General features: G+C 41.7%; 1 protein-coding gene across 4 annotated transcripts in view; it reads left to right on the forward strand.

Moving 5' to 3' along the window:
* The window catches only part of LOC117537706 (myocyte-specific enhancer factor 2D homolog), a gene marked incomplete at its 5' end in the record, with an annotated part of 49115 nt that extends 36258 nt beyond the window's left edge, over nucleotides 1–12857 (forward strand). For 3 of the 4 annotated variants that reach the window (XM_034203025.1, XM_034203026.1, XM_034203027.1), the window contains 2 exon segments: nucleotides 3238–3288; nucleotides 8005–12857. In XM_034203025.1, coding sequence (XP_034058916.1) covers nucleotides 3238–3288; nucleotides 8005–8473 — 520 coding nt within the window. 4 annotated transcript variants of the gene reach the window in all.
* Between the last annotated feature and the right edge of the window lie 8261 nt (nucleotides 12858–21118).

A 21118-nucleotide genomic window follows, 5' to 3' on the forward strand; every position in this document is an offset into this window, starting at 1 on the left:
AGACACTACATACTGATATACACCTGAACATCAGCAGGAGAGGACTCTTTAAAGTAGAGACACTACATACTGATATACACCTGAACATCAGCAGGAGAGGACTCTTTAAAGTAGAGACACTACATACTGATATGAACCTGAAAAGGAGCATTAAGGCTATTAAGTGTTAAGTAATAAGTATCAAGTGACTACATTAAGTGTATCTGTTGTGTTCTTTAAGACATTTGGATCACTAATCCTGACTTTACTGAACAAGCAGGGATTTATTGTGCGCTCCGGTTTGACAGCAGAATAAACACGGGGCAGGTTCATCCATCTGTGTGTGCCATCACAGTGTCTGTCACTGAAAACAAGCGTGCGGCGTTTTCCCAACTGTTCTCTCTGCTCGACGGACACTTCTGCAGCCCAGACTGCTTTCTGATTTCATCTCAAACAAAGCTTTGTCCAATCAAACAGTGAACGCCGGTTTGGCCGCCTTCGCTGTCGTTCACACTTAAACTCGGCACCACAAAATCATTTCTGTCATCTCATCCTCTCCCATCCCCCCGTTATTTAATCATTCCTTACTTCCTGCTTTTTTTTCTCAGAGTTTAATCTGGACCTGTTGACTCCCCTTCTCTCCCGTAATCTAAATGTTAATATATCACGGCTGCCACAGTGCAGAGCCTCTCTTATTTAGCCTGTCTGTGTAGAATTGCTCTCCGGATGCCATTTGGTGTCTGTTTCCTCTCTGCGTCGATGTGTTATCTGCAGACTGGTACATTTGAGCAGGGAAACAAACAGAACAACTTCTCGGTACATTGTGTGCTCGTGCCTCACTGTTGTTTTTGTCCATTTGATCCATTCATGGCTACAAATCAATAACTGTGGAGTGGATGAAATGTCTTATTGCTGGCTGAAGTTCCCTGCTTCTCACTTTCCTCTCTCTCTGTCTGTGTCTCTCTCCCTCCTTCTCTCAGCTGTTGTTTGAGAATAAAAACACACTTGCACACACACTGCTGAATTGCTTACAGGACACACTGTTTTTAATCAGCAGGGCACAATGCACACATGCTATCAGAGGCTGTTCAGTGAAACCTCCCCAGAGGAATCTGTGTTTTCCCAGAGTACACATTAGACACCAGAGTTAAAAAAAAAACAGCAGACGCTTCATTACACATGCTGCTACCTGCTATAGTTTAATTGAGCAAAAATCGTATAGACTGTGCGGTCATTGGATGCTTATGGTTATTGGTTCTATTGGTGATTATTACACTTTGCATGCAGCTCTTAAAGGTGGGGTAGGTAAGTTTCAGAAACCGGCTCGAGTGCACTAAAATATGAAAGTACACAGCCGAAAAGAATCCGCCTCTTCCTTCAGACTTCCTTCCAGAGCACCTCCTCCAACACACACGAACGCGCACATGACTTAGGTTGGCTATATAGTTCAGGGGAATTGTAAACCATACAAAACAGATAATTACCTGTCCAAGAGCAAAAGAGCGACCACGAAGTCAGATTTCAACTCGGTGTGTTCCATCAGTAGTCGCCATCGTTGAAAAGCAACTCCGATATTGACTCTGGTTTGACTTCTCCTAGTTTCCACTTTCTTTTTGTTCTTAATTTGCTCCGTTACATTTTTTCTTTTGCGACCAGTAGACGATGTTGAACCTAACTCTGCCATGGTGAAAGTGGCCACCTGTTGCTGGCGAGTCATTGAAGTACTGCTGCAATGCACGCCCAATGAGGGCACTCCCAATGAGGGCACTCCCAATGAGGGCACTCCCAATGACGGCACGCCCAATGACGGCACTCCCAATGACGGCACGCCCAATGACGGCACGCCCAATGAGGGCACTCCCAATGACGGCACGCCCAATGACGGCACTCCCAATGACGGCACGCCCAATGACGGCACGCCCAATGACGGCACGCCCAATGAGGGCACGAGATACATTTGTTCGTGCACGAGATGGAAGGCTGACAGACAGGGCGGCAATCCGATTGGTTATACTTTTTACAGTACTACGGCTTCCACAGATGATTTGTTGTCAAAGCACTTCAGATATTCATTGCTATCGGATGTTTAGAGCATTCCATGGAATATAACAAAAAGTGTATCTCGAGCCGGTTTCTCAAACTTACCTACCCCACCTTTAAGAGCTGTGTATGAAAAGTGTCTGCTTATCAGTAGCAAATTGATTTGTGCTTCAGATTAGTACGGTGGCCCACAGGTGCCAACCCGGAACAGTTCCACTAAGAGACACCCGCTGCAGCTTCAGAAACGATGCTAATATCAAAACACAAATGTGCCAAAACAGATACTTGCCCAGCGTTTACTAAAAGCGCTGTGTAAACAAAACGCTGCAAGAAGCTCAAAACCAGGGGACATTAAAAAGTGACGCACACAGCTGGGAACCCAAACACTTGGTGACGTTCGAGGGTTAAAAAGTTAGCCAACCGTCATTTTTAGTCAACGCTGCGCATGTTTCGTCAAGTTAGTGAAGATCTCTGCATCGTTCTTGAAGCTGCAGCGCGTTTCTTCTCATGGTTTCAGGCGTATCGGCCAACATAGATTAGCCTGGCATATTGGATGCAAAGAAATCACAATTGCATTTTCTGTAAGTTGTTAGAAAACGAAAAATGTGTCCAATAAGGGTTGCCATCTCCCTTTTACAAATAATTGCAAAACATGCATAAGTTCATCCCTCCAGTCAAACAGGAACAAGTAGCTGTTGATAGAAAGACATGTCTGTTTACTAGTAGCGAACTGATATAGGCATCACATTAGCCCAACATACTGAATGTTGCATTTACCGTTTACCGTCAATTCTCTCATAAAAGGGAAACACAAAGGGCTGTCGTCTCCATTCTGCAAAGAACATGCCTTATTTCATCCCTCAAGTCCAATGAAACAATTGTATTTATAGCAGGCTCTTAAATAAAATACACTGTTGGAGAATGTAGGGAATATTCCTTTTTAAACTCCCGTTGGCTTGCCCCCCATTGTTAGGGGAAAGCCGATGTTTTCAGGTCTATTGGAGCGGACTGTAAGAATGCATTGCGTGTGGAAGAAAATCAAATGTGTGTGTGAGCAGCAACACTTCCCGCTCTGCCTCTTAACAACATGTCTGAAGCAGCTGTTGAGCCTTTTTATTGTTCCTCTGTTGCCACTGAGCGTGCCTGGCCTCCGTCCCGCTGTCGGAGCTCTCGTTTTTAAACTTGCTTGTCTCTTTTTTTCCTCCCCCTCCTCTGCAGCTTGGCCTCTCAGTCCAACTTGCTCTTTGGCAGGGAGGACGGCCTCTGCTGGTACTGTACTCTCTACACACACTACAGACACACACACACACACACTACAGACACACACACACACACTACAGACACACACACACACACACAGCACACTGCACTCCCAAAATACCTGCTGCATGAGGAACTAGAGCACAGTTTTTAAAAAGAGTTTGCTACTGAAATAGAGACGTGTTGCCTGTCTATAAAAAGATTAAAGAAGATTCATTTCTATGGGCTCAATCAGCTACATTTGAGCATGAATTAATTTGTCAGGGTTGGGGAAAAATAGGACCCAAGTGCAGATTGAGGAGGGAAGCAGGTTTCAAAATGGAACAAAAGGCGAGCTTTATTCACAAAAGCTGAACAAACAAGAATCCATGAACAGGTACTGTAGCACGAGGTAGCATCCAAACAAAAAGGGACTCCAACATGAAGGGAGACATGAACGACAAATAATGAGCCAACACCAAACACAGGAAGAGACAAGACTAAATACAGGGAGGGGTAATCACAGGACAAGACACAGCCGGGCAGGGGAGGAGAAACACAAGGGCAACAGGTGAACACAATCAGACAATCAGACACACCAGGGAAACTAACGACAGGGAGGAAGACAAGACACAGGGAGAACAGAACAGCAAAATAACCCCAAAACTAGACACACAAAAACTCAAACCCTGACATAATTGAGGAATTGGAATTATGTTAGGGCTGAAAGTGTCACAGAATTAAGTAAATATGCTTCATTATGATCCTGTTTTTAAAAGTAGTGTTTGCAAAGGTGAAATCAGGATTATACAAAGGGATAAGCATAATTATAAGTACTTCAGAGGTTACAATAACATAAGCTCCATAAGTTAAATAAGGATAGAGGAGGTAGAAGCGGAATGAGATGATAGATCCAATATCTCGGCTCATAACCCAAGGAATTATCTAAAATGTCGACAATCCGTAGAGACAGGAAACTGCTTGTTAGTACTTTTACCCGTCATTCAGCATTCAATTTAAATATAATTGACTGGTTTAAATCTGTAATTTAAATATTCTACATTCATCCATCATGAAACCCTGGCCTCTTTCCATTTAAAACCTCCCAGAATCAGGTTTATAGCCAATTCATTTACAGATACAAGGAATTAGTTTTGGTGCATAAACACAGAGAAGGACTTTAACATTCAAATATACACTAAACTAGAGACTTAGTACAGTTCATATTTGCCAAAATGCAGTATATTAGATTTAAAAGAGGGAACGTTATATCGTGAATATTTGGTTAAAGCAGTTTCTTCCACAAACTGAGGAGCCCTAACCGTGTGTAAAACCGTGAGTGGCCCTTTAAATATGCAAAACTACAACTAATCACAGCCTGAACTGCAGACAGCGCAGACTGTGATCCGTCAAATTCAGTCGCAAACCTTTAATTATGTACAACCCATTGTTTTTCCGAAACGACTTCTTCAGTAAATCTGTCTGAATTTCACTTAATCTGAGAGCGATTGTGCAGCTCCTCAGAGAAGCAGTGCATTCTGGGACACAGGGCTGTTTCTCCTCACACTGTCTGCTTCTGGCTGTGCTCGCTGTGTTGTTCGCGCTCGGGGGGGTTTACAATCGCCTTCATAACTGTCAACCGGAGAGATGACTCTGCTGTTTTAACGCCAATCAGTATAACTGTGTGTGTGTGTGTGTGTGTGTGTGTGTGTGTGTGTGTGTGTGTGTGTGTGTGTGTGTGTGTGTGTGTGTGTGTGTGTGTGTGTGTGTGTGTGTGTGTGTGTGTGTTGTGTGTGTGTGTGTGTGGCTGTGTGTGTGTGTGTGTGTGTGTGTGTGTGTGTGTGTGTGTGTGTGTGTGTGTGTGTGTGTGTGTGTGTGTGTGTGTGTGGTGTGTGTGTGTGTGTACCACCCTTCCAAGACTATACTTCTACTTTTACTCGAGTACAAGATCTGAGTACTTCTACGTTTACTCAAGTACTTTTACTCAAGTACTTCTTCATCCATCTCTGTGTGTGTTTGTCAGTGTGTGTGAGGATAGCAGGGAAGGAGCATTAGTATGTAAGCCAGTAAGAGTGCATGAGTTTCAGTGTGTGTGTCAGAAATGGAGCAGGACACGGAGCACATTTGAGTGCCGCAGATCGCCCGGAGGAGCGATATCTTAAATTCCCCCGTCAGTCTGCCAGTAATTGAGGGAATATTAGAGACACAGTGCTGCAGATGGCTCATGATATGACATATTAGAACACACCCGAGGGGCGAAGCGCAGTAATTGGGAGCTTCAAATGCAGATCGACCGTGTCAAGCGAAGGGAGACGGAGAGTTGGGGAAAAGGAAAAATCCTGTCGACAACGTCAAAGGAGCGGTGCAGCGTCAACAGCTGGTGTTAGTCGGAGTGACAGACTCCACTCAGAGAGGGTGGGGGGGCTGATCAGAGAGAGAAGGTAGAAGCACAGACTCAGACGTAAGATTAGTCTTAAACATCACAAACATCTTGAAGAACGTGCACAGAAATCATCTAGAGCAGGAATACTGGCTTGCGGACTTGATTATCGTTAACAGACTGATCCAGTTGAACCCTAACCCTCAAACCAGGAAATGAGTTATCATTTTACCACTTTCAGTTCCCTTGTCTTGAAGTCAATGTAATTTTTAATGCATTTTTTGCAAGATGCCTGAAATATAAAGTCTATGGTTAACACAAACTGCAGAGATTTTCACGTTTTCACATAAAATATGGCCTACAATAATACTTCATCAATGCACCACTCTATTGGCAATCCCCTTTAAATCATACCGATAGCACTTCCTTTGATACCCTCTATGTGTAAGGAAGATGCTTTGTTGCTGCTTCGTTAGTGAGCTAGTGACAAATCACATTATTACAAAGAAATAATACTAAGATTTATTAGTTGCAAAACCCCACACATAGTCATCTGTTTCTAAAACTGACTACGAACGATCAGGAGCAGGTATCGTTTGACTGGAGAAGTTTGGATACTACTTGGTTCAGGGATATTTCGGTCAATACCTTTTTAAAGGTGTAAAGTACATACACCTTCAAAGTATAGATTGCCATTACCTAAACCTAATAGTAACAGGCTTTGAGGATTTGAACGATTAACATTCTCTTACAAAATAGACCCAGAAACCTAGAACTCTCCAAACTCTAGACCCTGATGGTGCTGAACAAGTCTCTGTCAGACAAACAGCACACTGCATGTCACATAGCTGCCCACTCATTCATTTCAATGAGTCCAACGTGTTGTTGCACAGAAGGCACTGAAGCAGACGCACAGTGATACTGCAGAAAAGCATACACTATTACCAAAACCCTATTCGATGTCTTTCAGAAATGCACTGCGTTGTCCAATCAAAAAACGTGGAAACACACAATCCTGATAGAAGACTTCTGGGCCTCTGAGACTCAACATCACAGTTTTCCTCTCAGTCGTATAAACACGTTTTTATTCAATGCTCTTAAATGCTCTTGCACCAGCGAGTAGTCCCATTTTGTGTGAATGTGATATCTCCGGGAGTCTTGAACGAATTCCCTAAAAGTTTCTTGCAAACAGAAAACTCTTTCAGCCAGAGCTCAATAACTAATCTCAGATGATCATGGCCATTTGAACTCTGTCTAATAGGATAACATGATGATACTTTGGACAGATGTAAACTTGTTGGTGGAGGCCAACAACCAGGAGGCGGTAATTCTAGTTCACTTGAATGTCTTGAACTTACTCAAACTGACCTTCCTGTGTCTGATCAGTATGTGAAGTCACACGCAGGCAGTGTTTTTAGGCATCGTGCTGCTTTTGATTTGAATGAAGCCAAAAGGCGGAACATGGACCTCATCCAACAGATGGTTCCTGGAAAGCAGGCCGCAGAAGAAGTCGTATTTTATTATTCTAAAATCCATTTGAATATGGTTCCAATCTTCGAGATAAAAGCAGGGGATTTCCTAACTCTCATTTGTTCATTATTATAATTTTTCAAGCTGATACTGATAGCCTGTTCCAAGTTTCTAACAAACTGATATACTTTTTATTCTCCGTTTGACTTCTAAAATAGCCTCGTTTTGAGCAGCAGCATTTTCTTTTTTGATCATCATCCAGTATAGCTGTTGTTTTTTACGTTGTAGATGCTTCAGTTTCTGTGTATGTTGTGGTATTAATATCAGAAGGTAACATTTGTACTCTTACAAGGAATGATTCAGGAACGTCTCACCTGTCAGGTTGAAAAGACCCCGTAACTTTTAATCATGCAACGGGAACGGGAGCGGACCAAATCCGAAATGTTTGAGCTGCATGGCTTCTAGACTGCTTCTAAGTGTGGCCTCCAATGTAGTCCTTTTTGTTTGGTGTGTCCTTGTCCTCCGTGTGCTGAAGCCTACATGCTGCAAAGTGTCTTGTCTTTGAAAGTGGCTTCAATTGATTCATTTTGGTTGCGACCATTCCTTGAATTTGTTTGCAATTTTTGATTCGACCAGCAAACTGTGATCTAATGAAGGTCCTCTCATGTTCTGTTTGAAGACAGTGTTTATGTTCTTGGTACTATCATCATATATTATGTTTAATTGTATTAATCTCTAATCTGTGTCAATCTGTGCTGTCCTGTTTTTCATTCTTACACTGTTGCTGTTAAACTACTGAATTTCCCCATGGAGATTAACAAAGGTCCATCTTATCTTATCTTATCGTCATATCTCACTGTTTCTGTTTTCTCTCCCTCCATCTTTCTGTTCTCCAGGCCGATGGGTCAACTCTCTCAAGGCGGCGCACTGACCGTCAACACGAACCCCAACATCAACATCAAGTCCGAACCCGTGTCTCCGAACCGTGACCGAAGCACCCCCAGCTCCACCTGCGGAGGAGGAGGAGGAATGGGAGGAGGAATGGGAGGAGGAGTCGGCCAGATTCAGCTCCAGGGACAGGGTCTAGTTTCGGTGGCGTACCCGGGTACCCTTCGTCTGGAGGTCGGAGGTCAGGGACGCTCGCCAGTCGACAGCCTCAGCAGCAACGGCAGTTCGTACGATGGCAGCGATCGGGACGACGGGAACCAGGGAAGAGGAGGCGCTCCGACAGATTTCCTCCACCAGGGCGGCGTCGGGGGGCAACAACAACCCACCATGGTCCTCCTGAGGCCCTCATCGGCTGAACCCCAGGAGCAGGACGGGACCAACGTGAAGAGGATGCGACTGGACACCTGGGTCACATGAATCCGCAGAGGGACGGACGGACAGATGGAGGATTGAGATGGAGATGTGTACTTGTGGCTTGTGTACATGCCCCCCACCAGCCCTGATGCCCCCAATTTCCTTCGTCGTGCACACACAAACACACACACATATATTTATACACCGTTTATACATCGACCCAGTAACCTACACGGGAAACGCTGACCTCACACAGCATGCTGACACCGTCAACACATTTGAACTCTGATGTATTTTCACTCACACAAGCCCCGACGGGTAGAGCCACCAAACCAGGGAATATTTGTCTAAACATTATTCAGATACATTTGAATAGAAGTTTTTAAATCAGGCCACAAACCTAAATTTGGCCACTTTGACTGTTTCACCCGACATGTTGACAACTGCTGGTTTCCCAGCATGCCCTGCGTTTGGATATTCTGTCTGTGCTGCACTGCGTTGAGTCAGTGCCACCGAGTGAGTCGTCACCACGGTTGCATTGTTATCGCTGTAGATTCTCGGGCCGTTTGTTGCTGTTTTTAAAGCGTGGAGTTTTTCTTTTTGTTGTCCTAGACTGTTGACCTTTAGCGTTTGGATTTGTCTGACTTTGGAATATGAAGACACTAAAAGAGAAACTCTTTCCCCAGCCACGAGACTGATGACCCCCCCCCCCCCCCCCCTTTTCCCCTCCTGGGTCCTATATGTAATCCCAACCATGCAGACTAGCTGTAAAAACCAGGGACGAGGTAAAATACTTTTCTTTGAATCAGGGACGAGCTGCACCGGCTCAACAACACATGACGCAGAATCCCAGCTTCGCCCTCACCTTGTCAACTGCAGATGCTGAGAAAGGTGTGTGTGTGTTTGGTGTGTGTTTGGTGTGTGTTTGGTGTGTGTGTGTGTGTGTGTATGGTTTGTTACCTCGTTTTTTAACAAAGTGATGTGGGGCAAAATGTTCATTCTCAATTTCATCCTGGAGCACACACCTGCGATGCACACAGCTGAATTTATTTTTGTGTTTTGAATAGATAGCTGATGTTCAAAGGGGGCGGTTGGCGAGGTACCGTGTATATAAGCAATCTGTAATCTTTGTGGCTTTTGTGTGACAGGGATAGGGTGTTTTTGAAGGTATAGATCATACAGTATGATACAAGTATATATTTAAACAGGCGGGCAGCTCTGCATCGGGGGCGGGACAATAGACGACAGGGATTGTATATACAAACTATATATCGGCAGGATATCCCTTAACAGGAAAAAAAATAGCAAACGCATTGATTCTCAGCGGATCTGTCTCTTTTTTTATTTATATTTATGCGTGTATATAAAGTGTAATATGTGGACGAGCCTCAAGAGGGAGCTGTAGAAAGGGAAAACGTAGCCGCGGTGACTCGGACTGTTTTAGAGAGAGAACGGTTAGGACTCCGTCACTGATGGAGCGCACTTTACCTGAACCCCACCCTGACCCATGGACACACACACACACACACACACACACACACACACACACACACACACACACACACACACACACACACACACACACACACACACACACACACACACACACACACACACACACTCACCGCCAGTTTAAACAGATACACCTGCTTTTCAAAATCTGACATTCAGCAGATACAAATCAATCTTTGCACTATTTATTAAATTCTCAAAGTTAATGTATTTATTATCAACCAATCAGAGCTCCCATTAGCATTCTGCAGTTCGGACCACCTTTAATATTTTATTAAAAAGTTAAATTAAATACGAGTTAAAAGAAGACAATATTAAGGAAAGGGAAATTAGTAAATTAAATATTTCTACGAGGTAATAATTATTTAAAAATATCAAATTATTTTTAAATTAAATACAATATCAAAAGTACAACTTCTGATAAGGTTTCTTTAATTTATATATTTATTAAATATGATTCATTTGCAAATGTGATAATCATTTTATTATGTTTTCCTCCAAAAATAGTACATCCACCTAAAAAACATTCATGATACAGATTTCTAAATATTAATGAAAACCAATGAAGAAATTCCATGATTTGGAAACATCATTGTTTTCCCAGTTCTAGCTCCGTCACATTTCCATCAGTCCGGTGTCCCATGATGGTCTCACTTCCCCCCAAGAAGCTTTCCACTTTTTTAAAAATGTTTGCGGATATAATCTCTACTTATTATAAGTACTTTTGGCATATCAAAGTGTTGAGTATTTGCAGTGTCAGTATAATAATGCTAAGTATTTTCTGTCACGGACATATCAGAGCGAACACACAGAGAGTATTGAGCTTTTTTTACCCCCCCCTGACCTTTCCTCTCGGTATAAGCCATGTATTATCTTTCCTTCGTGTGTCACTGGTTGGCTGTACTTTTATATTTACGACTATGAAGGTAAAAGAAAATGTGAAGGATGTCATTTTTGTAAGGGGGGGATTTTTGGGTTTAGCGGGTAGAATTGGTTAAGAGTACAAAAGTATTTATTTCGTCTCTTCTCCGTCGCTTTGCTCGTTAGAAGTTTCGGACGCAGGGTCGGGGTCTCGTTAAGCCGAGGGTCACAGAACCAGATCTTTAATGACTGCCTCCCAAATCCAACACACACTTTTCAACTTTCGACACGTCCCCTCCGCCCCGTCACTCACTCAGTTGGTTTTTAAATCTCACACACACACACACACACACTTTTAAACACACTACTTGAGGCTGCACAATTTCAAAACATTACGGATCACATTTGAAACATCATTCAAATGTTTTTACTATCTTTTAAAATATGTTTGTTGGGCAACCAGTGCCTTTATTGCAGAGACAGAGTTTTAAAACGGAGGGGATGAATATATTTAAAAATATATTTATAATATATCATCTTTCCTGGTTTCCTTGGGTCTCATTTAACACATGTATGTCAGAATAAGGGGATATTTCATCTAATTGCCACAAAATAATAACATGGATGATTCTATACTACGATCTTCGCAAGAAAAGGTTGTGATCACTTCCCACGTTGAACTGTGAGTGCTTAATTCAAATGAAAGGCATCACCGGGTCGGTTCTGAATAACATTTGAAATACACTTTTTTAAAACGTAGTTTCACTCTGTTCTACACTTAAGTCCTTTTTGAAGAGGATCTGAAACAAACACCATATTTTATTAGGTCTTCAGAATACCAAGACTTTTCTAAAAATACTTAATTCAGATATTTCTTATATACTACTAAATATTTAGCTTGGCCATCGCACCACGTAATGCAAATCCATAAAATGTTGATCGATTGTGCAGCCTCTCCGTTTACTCCGTCCAGAGAGCAGGCGTCGTATCCGTCCTCCTCACACACACACACACACACACACACACACACACACACACACACACACACACACGAACACACACACACACACACACTTTGACTGTTAAGACTGTTGTACCCTGAGCTTCGAACAAAAACAAAACAAAAAAACAAGATGGCTTTGTTTGTTTGTCGGTGATGGAGCGGGTTTTTGCAAAAACAGACACGACAATCGTGCGGAGAAATGGTTTGGCACCCCCCCCCCCCCCCCCCCCCCCCCGCCCTGAATTGAAGCTCCTGTGTAATGATGTTTAGAAGTCTCACTTTCCAGTGTTAATCTGTGCTGGTGACAGTCTGTTTTTAATTGTTCTCTGAAAAGTGATATTATTATATTCATCATCACGACCACAGCTCTCACGGATGGCAGCTGTCATGATGGTATGGATTTTTTTTTTGTGTAGGTTATAGGCATTTTTTGGATTTTATTTTATTATATAAAAATATTCTATAAATATATTTTTTGTTTTTTTTGGGGATTTATTTTCTTCTTCAAAAAAGGGTGTTACTAATGTTGCACGATTTCTATGAACACAAGCGTAGTGATACTAGTACACGTGTGGCGAAACGCTTCAATGCTGCGACTTTGAGTCCAATGTACAAACACACACACACACACACACGCTAACATGGGACACACGCACACACACGTCTAACTTATTTCTGACCAGACACAATGATGTCAATGCATGGGCGAAGAGTGAATCATGTTATAGGAACTACACATGTCATATCCACACAAATATACAACACACAGGAAAAAAAAAATGGAAGAAAAAAGTTTAAAATAAATTATAGCTAATATATTGTGTTCGGCTAGTCTGCTTTTTCGTTGTAAAGAAACTTTTTTTGTTGTTTTTTTTGGAGAATGATATACAACTTGTGTATATTTTCATAAATAAAGTATGCACTGATATGTTATTACAAATTCTATACTGCTTTTACAAAAAAAAGTGTTTGTTATTGTACCAAAGTATCCATTGGTCCCCTCTTACCCGCCCCCCCTTTTTGCGTATGTTTTACCGTATTTTATATATTAAATAGACAAGTTGACCTACAGGATGTCTGACTGTGTGGATTTCTGTTCTGCCCTCTTTCTGAAGCAACTGCAGTTCCGTGTTTTCACCACCAGATGGCGCCACTCTTATATTTAGATCTGCACGAGGAGGAAGCTGAAGTGCAGAAGCTCAGATTTCCAAAATGCCATCTTTAAGGCTTTTTAAAATGAGTTACCTGCATTATAACACGGAGAAACACTGACTATTATATCATTTAACTTAGCACTACAGTATTGTTATATAAGTGTATCCCTGTGGTGTTTCAGAAACCACAGAAATAAATCTAACTTTTTAAACTATTTTAATTTACAAGACAGATGGAGACTTTAATACAAGGTTTTTTATTTAGCTTTTTATTCTGACATTTTGTGTGTTTAATTGAGATTCATCAATATTTAGATGTATTATAATTGATTAATTAATATGCTATTTTTCACTACATTTGAGTGAATTTTAATTATTTATTATCATTATAATTCATTTATTAATGATGTATTATCATGTTTTTATCATACATTATTTATTTCTTATTTTTATTGTTCAAGTATTATTTATGATTATAATTTATTGATTTATTATTGATTTATTTTAATTAAAAACAGCTGCACTGCATTTTTCTGATAAGCACAAACGTACACACAAATGTTAATTTGCATAAACACGTGTTCTTTAGCTCATGCTTGTTCAATAAGCCACTTTAACACAGATCAATAACCTGTGACTGTTTATTGATCAGCTGGATCCTCCTTTGTTCTTCACAGAGAGGAGGTCAAAGGTCAAAGGTTGGATGTTTTGTTCCCACTGTGACGACCTCTGAGATTATTGGATGTAATTAAACAATGATTTGTCTTACATTGGAGCCTTAAAGTGCATTCATACTGACGCTAGAAAGGCTTCCAATGAATGTCAAAGTGTTAAGACATTACTTTTTAACAATCTTAGATGAATAACAGGTAAACAAGTTGTTTTATGATCTCGACAAAACAAGCAATTATTCCTTCATCTCGCCACAAAGTGTCAAAACTCATCATCCCAGAGTCAGTATTCTGAGTGCACAGTAATTATCGTGTTAGCTCCGGAACAACAGCGGGTGTCGGCTCTGATGAACGTTACTTCACACACATCAGTGAGCAGTAACACAACTGTTTGGTAAATATACATTAAGATGCAATGAGCATAAATGAATATACTTGGTTCATTCCCAGTGTTGTAGTGTAGTACTTTAACATCACTTTATGTATTTGACGGCTATAGTTCATGATATCCATGTAGATTTATAGTTAAAAACCTAAAAGATCTAATGAAATACAGGAGCATTTCTGCATAATGGGTACTTTTACTTGTTGTTCTTATCAAATTAGACATATTTTCACTCACAAAACAGTATTATCACAGTGTAGGTTTGCAAAAAAATATGGTTTAAAAACTACAATACCCATAATGCTCAGCTGTTGGTGGGAGTGAATGACATTTATTTGACTGAACATGTACAATATGTTAAAATAAAGAATCTTAAAGGATGGATTTAAAGATGGCAGCGAACTTAAGTCAGACAGCTCAGTGGTTGTTGTTGAACAGCATTCTGGGAGATGTAGTTGTTGTCTTACTGTTCTCCATCTTTCCGTTCATTGATCTGTTTCACAGGAATACCCATGGACCCCATGCTGGTTGTTCGTCTGGTTCTCTTCACTCTGCACACCGTGCTCATCCTCACAGTGACAGCCATCCTCATCAGAAGGTCACTGAGAACACACACACACACACACACACACACACACACACACACACACACACACACACACACACACACATAAATCATCTGAAGCACTTCCTGGAATCGTTTCTGCAAAGGTTCATGATGATGCGTTTTTGTGTTGATAGTTTCCTGTTTTATTTTGAAGTGTGTGTTCCTCCTTGTGTTTTGTCTGGTTTGACTTCCTGTGTTTTCCCTCCTGGTTGTGTGAGTGTGTTCACCTGCTGCTCTGTGTTTCTGTGATTAGTGTGTTTTCAGTTCTGTCTTCCCTTCGTTCTGTCCGTCGTCCATGTTTCTGCTGCTCTTCCTCGTGTCCTCACGTTAGTAATCGGCAGTGATGACGAGATGAAGCTTTGAAGCATTCCAGCTAATTGGTTTGCGAAAGGGTTCATCTCATGAGGCTTCATTTGAACCCCCCTGTTGGTCAACGTGTGTGAAACAACGATATGGTGTGATCTTGCTTACACCGAGTTCCCAATGAGTAAAGCCTTAGAATAACCACGAACATGAAATCATATTCTCATGTTAACAATTTGTATCAATATTGTACACATTTATTTATCCCTGTATTTATTTATGTATTTTCTTATTTATTTATTTATTCATGTTTTTATTTATACATTTATTTATGTATACTTATATCATGTTCCGCCCTCCATATGAGTGGGGGCAGGGGCGGACTGGGAATAAAAATCAGCCTGGGACTCTCGACCGGCCCACTTCAGTACCGCAAGTAAATACCGCTAGTAAATTGTCGTCAGTACCGGCCCACTTCAGTGGCCAATCCGCCACTGAGTGAGGGTCTGATCTCTCTTAATCCCATCGTGGTAATATGAGTGTTGTAAAACTGTGAAGTGTTACGGCCCGTCTACACTACAGGCGTCTAAAAAGCTTGAAGCTGGGCGTGTCTGAGGCTTGGGGATTTTTTGCGAGCAACGCGACCAACAACCAATCACATGAATCTCCCGCCCCCGACATACAAAGCAATAGCAATGTTAAAACGAAGTAAACTGGATATAAAATCCCCAAACAGGCGAAAACCTACCAGTTTCACCCACTGTCTCTGCCACCTCCCTCCATGCCTCGCTCCTCCGGTTTGTATCCCGGTAGATGAACAGAGACTGATCATACAGCACCGGGTGATTCCCTACCGCTATAATGAATTTTCCCTCAATTTTTTGGAATATGAGGAAATGACCTGCGTAGTCTCTCCCAGCATACACGCGGTTTGATTGGCTCGCTTGTACTGGCAGATTTGCATAAACGGGATTTCATTGGCTGACGCCAGCTTCGAGCAAGCATCGAGCCTCAAAAGTTGAACATTGTTCAACTTTTGACGCCGATAGACGCTCGCGATGCTTGCAACGCCTTGCCATGCTACTCACAATGCAGTTCGGCGAAGTTTGAAAATATCCTACGTCACCCCATTCAAATGAATGGGCGAAGCGTTGAAAGCATTTTTTGACGCCTGTAGTGTAGACGGGCCGTCAGTGGTTCAACCGATCTGAAGCTCTATCTGAAGCTCTATCTGAAGCTCGATCTGAAGCTGGATCTGAAGCTGGATCTGAAGCTCTATCTGAAGCTCTATCTTAAGCTCGATCTTAAGCTCGATCTGAAGCTCTATCTTAAGCTCGATCTTAAGCTCGATCTGAAGCTCTATCTGAAGCTCGATCTGAAGCTCTATCTGAAGCTCTATCTTAAGCTCGATCTTAAGCTCGATCTGAAGCTCTATCTGAAGCTCTATCTGAAGCTCTATCTGAAGCTCTATCTGAAGCTCGATCTGAAGCGTGGTATCAAAGGGCAGCGAGGCTTCGTTTGTCATCGATGACGTCATTGGCCTAAAACGAGCCTTCAAGCCTCGATACACGCTTCACCAAAAACGTCCTGGAACCACGCTCCGAAGCCTCGGCGCAGTACGTAACATCACTAGTAATTGGTTAGTAATTCTTAATATTTTGTTTTTGCGTTTCCTGCTCTGGTCCCCCTCTTTTGTTTTAAACTTGAATACCAGCTTCCACCGTTTTACCGCTCATCGCTGACACAAAGTGCATTTTGTACTTAAATGGGAAACCTGAATCATCAAATGTAATCCCTTGTAATTCCAAAGGTTTGTTGTCATGTTCCTTTGGTTTTGCATATCGTTAACTTTCCTATCGTTTTAAATCCTGCCTTTCAATCAGCTCGTCCTCTCACCTCCATTCCTCCATATCTGATGGATGTCTAAGTAGTTTCCCAAGTTAGGATGTTTAAAGTGATGTTAAACGCTGATGTTTACTCATTAGCTCGCTAAGGTATGAGTCTATATTCCCAAGGGGTGACTTTATCCTTTTAACATAATAATCGATTAGCAAAAAAACAACATATGTAATGAGGTTAAATTGTTAACATAGGTTCAAGAGCATGGCCACGCCTAAAACTCCGCCTCGAACCACGGCCACCCCTATTTATATCCGGCCACTGCTTGTCTCCATCCTTTCATGACAAAACATGTCTCTATAAACACCCCATACCCGAAAACATCAGTGCAGCTTCCAGCCGGTACAGCTGCTGTAAGTAATGCAGTGACTAAATATAAGGACCTCACAAACTGTGAGACAGCGACCCTTTAGCGGTTGGATTTTCAGGGAAAGAATCGAACACGAGAGGAGGTAGAATTGCAAACCACGGTGACTTTATTCCCAAAAACACCACAAGAGAACAGTAGCCAGCATGTAGGTGTTCACCCCTCTCTGGACAGGTTCACCGCTGACTGAAGACTGGCTCTTTTTATAGAGGTTCTTCAGAGGATTTGATTGGGAGACACCATTCACAGACACACTTAATAAATACATGTGTGGTTATTATTATTATAAAGAAGATCTACAATATAATTTACCTAGCATTATTAGTTATTCATAGCCATCTGTTAATTGAACACAAGAACAACATTATAACTGTCCACCATACATATAACAACGCAATGTAACATCATGTAATGGCTGGCAGACTTCACTCGACAGTCACTGCTTGTGTGCAAGAGCATCGCCACGTTTCTATTTTCACATCATTTGACTGTATCTGATCCTGTTAGAGAAGAGGATGATGAGAGGATGCAGCCGGACGTCAGCTGGCGCCGTCAGCTGGTCCTCACACACACACACACACACACACACACCACACACACTCCTGGCTCAACAGGACGCTATTAATAACCACTCTCACACACACATGCTCAGACAGACGTCCAACTGGACAGTCTCTTCATCTCAGGGTGTTCTTATCTTCAGTGTATCATATCTTTAACAATTCAAAAGCTGAGCATCGTGTTGTGTGTGCACACCCAAAGGAAGTCAACATGTGACTGAGTATCTTTTTATACATGTCGTTTCTTTCTTCAGTGTTTACTGAATAGTTTTATTTCCTATTTTGGTCATAAAAAAGCAAAAAGTGAGTTTATTTTGTATTTTTTAGAGATAAGACGTTTGAGTGTGCAAGTAAGTTATTATTGTGTAACCGTATAGAAGTCTCCATGTTTGTAATATAGGGTATCATTTCACAATTGTATTGAAATCAGGCAATAATACAAATCCCTCTTTAATACCATTTACAACATGAATAACACGACAGGTGAATAGGGTAAACATTTTAACTAATTGATATCACCATGAAACTTCCCCACTTCTTTATTGGCATCAAGATAATTATTTTTTATATTGCAAGTTTTCTGAAATGTCATGTTTAAATATGACAATGCGGCTTTGTGAAAGCTAACTTTTAGTTAATTGAGAAATCTACTGACAGTAAAATGAACTCTGAAATAAGACATGGAGCTTGAATAGCTCTTAAAATGTACTATGCTTAAAATAAACTCTACATTTGTCGAGGGTCTCGCCTCGTGAATATGCTCTCTGGCTTGTGGAGGGTTTGATCTTCCTCCTCCTCTTCCTCTTTGCCTTCCTCACATGGGTGTGTCCCGCCTGCAGATTCACTATAACTGCATTACACACACTGATCAGATTACTGTGGGCATCTGCTGCACACACACACACACACACACACACACACACACACACACACACACACACACACACACACACACACACACACACACACACACACACACACACACACACACACACACACACACACACACTCCAACAGGAACCACCTCGCCTACATGACGTACAGCTGAATTCATCATGCATTAGTTGCTAAGGTATTGGCTCTTTTGTTCCTCTCTGTTTGCCCTGTTCTGTTTCAGATATGAGGAATTGGACATGTCCGTGTTGTCGTCTATTGATATTTATTCTAAGACATGTCCCATGTGTGATGTCTCCATCTCTCCCACTCTAATGACCCCACAAGAACACTGTCAAATTCAAATGTTCCTTTGTCGAGCCGTTCTGTCTGAAACTGGTGAGGAACGTGGGCCGGTTCCTCACAGCAGCTGTGATGAAAGCCAGAACCCTGAATAGAAAACTCTAATGTACATCTCTAGCTTTTAATATTTCTTTCGTCATGTTGAGCTAAAACAATATATACTTGTATCTGAATCTGCTCAATGGATAAACCATTCATCGATGTGTTTGTAGACCACCAAGTCTCAAATAATGACCACGAGTCTCAAGTCGAGTCCCAAATAAAGACCAATAAGTCATAATGTCCCAATTAAGAAGACCAACAAATATAAAGTCAAGTTCAAAGTAAAGAACAACACGTTGTTTTGTTCCAAATAATGACCAACGAGTCATCATTTACCAACTCAACAACAACGGGTCTCAAGCCAAGTCCCAAATAAAGACAGAGTCTCGAGTCCAAAATAATGACTAACAAGTTTTATGTCCAGTCCCAAATAAAGACCAACGAGTCACAAGCCCCAAATAATGACCAACTTGGTTCATGCCAAGTCCCAAATAAAGACTAACAAGACGTAATGTCCCAAATAAGACCAACAATTATCAAGTAAAGTTCAAAATAATGACTTACAGGTCGTCAAATACCAACTCAAGAACAACAGGTCTCAAGTCCCAAATAATGACCAACTTGGTTCAACTCAAGTCCCAAATAAAGACCAACAAGTCTCAAATCCTCAATAAAGCCCAACAAGTCTCTAGTCAAGTCCCAAATAAAGACAACATCTTTGAAGTCGAGTCCCAAATAAAGACTAACAAGTCCTAAGGTCTAACTGGAAGCTAAAATATGGATATTTGTTTTATCCCCTGATCAGATCACCTTGATTTCTAATAGAGAGTAACTTGGTGACTTATTTCAACACGTCCTCACTCCCAACCCGTCACATGTTGACGGTCGGTCAGGGCCCCTCCCCGTCACTCTATTACGCACAGGGTACCCCTTGAGAGTCAGTTTTCAACGGGCAGTCCCATTGACTTGCATAGAGCTCCCTGAACGTTGGTAATAGACGAGTTGGGATCGCGACGAAATGCTCTCCGCAGATCCATTCTCACAGCGTTTATCAACTTTTTTCTTACTCAATATCAAGCCACACTTATTGTTTTTACTCCTCCATCGCTACACCCCAGGCAGAGCCTTAAGTTCGGCTGATCAGCTGCTGTTGATAGTGCCTAAGACCAGGCTCAAAACCTGAGGGCATCGAGCTTTTGCAGCGGCTGGCCCCAGGCTCTGGAACACTCTGCCCCTCCATGTGAGGTCGGCCCAGACCCTGGGGGTTTTTAATCTACACTTAAAACACACTTTTTCTCCCTGGCTTTTGTTTAATTATCTATTTATTCATTTATTTATTTATTTAGTTCTTTATTTTAATAGTTATAACATAACATAGGATTTCATAAAGTATTTTTAAAATAGTTTATACATTATTCGAATATAGGAATAGTAGATAGGATTACTTAAAATATAGTACCTTATATTTCATATTTTTTCCCTTTAGACCCTTGCGGTTTATTCTTAAAAGCCCTTACCCTTACCCACCCCCCATTTCCCCTCTGCTGGTCTATGGCCTTGTAGAGGTTAACGGGGTACAGAGGGTAACGGGGTACAGAGGGTAACGGGGTACAGAGGGTAACGGGGTACAGAGTCGCTTAGATAAGCGGGGGAGTGCATCTGACGAAGAGATAGGTTGTTGTGCTCCCTCTCTCTGTTTCTTATCCTATATCTAATAGAACTGCTCGGGTCTTGATAGATTGAGTGGGGAAGTTCATGAGATCTTTCTAGAGGGTTATCAAGAATAACTTTTATCCAATGACCTTTTCCCTCTCTGTCTGTGTCTGTGTATTCTCTTGTTCCGATTAACCCAGCCAAATGTTTGTTCTTGTTTTGTATCTATCTCTACGCCGGGATCCGGAGTCGAGGCTGATCCTCTTGCTGTAGTCCTGTGTCTTGGATCCTCTATCCTGAGTTCTGGATTAAGTCGTGGACTTCGGGTCGTGGCTGAACCTGTCTCTGCGGTCCTGCCTTGGATCTCGTCTTGCTGCTTCCCTGATGGCTTCCACAGGATTGTAGCTGACATCCTCGTGGATTCATCTTCTTATTACAGACACATGCATTTCCTA

The sequence above is a fragment of the Gymnodraco acuticeps genome, unplaced genomic scaffold (genome assembly GCF_902827175.1).
Source record: "Gymnodraco acuticeps unplaced genomic scaffold, fGymAcu1.1, whole genome shotgun sequence".
In the NCBI taxonomy this organism is placed as follows: Eukaryota; Metazoa; Chordata; class Actinopteri; order Perciformes; family Bathydraconidae; genus Gymnodraco; species Gymnodraco acuticeps.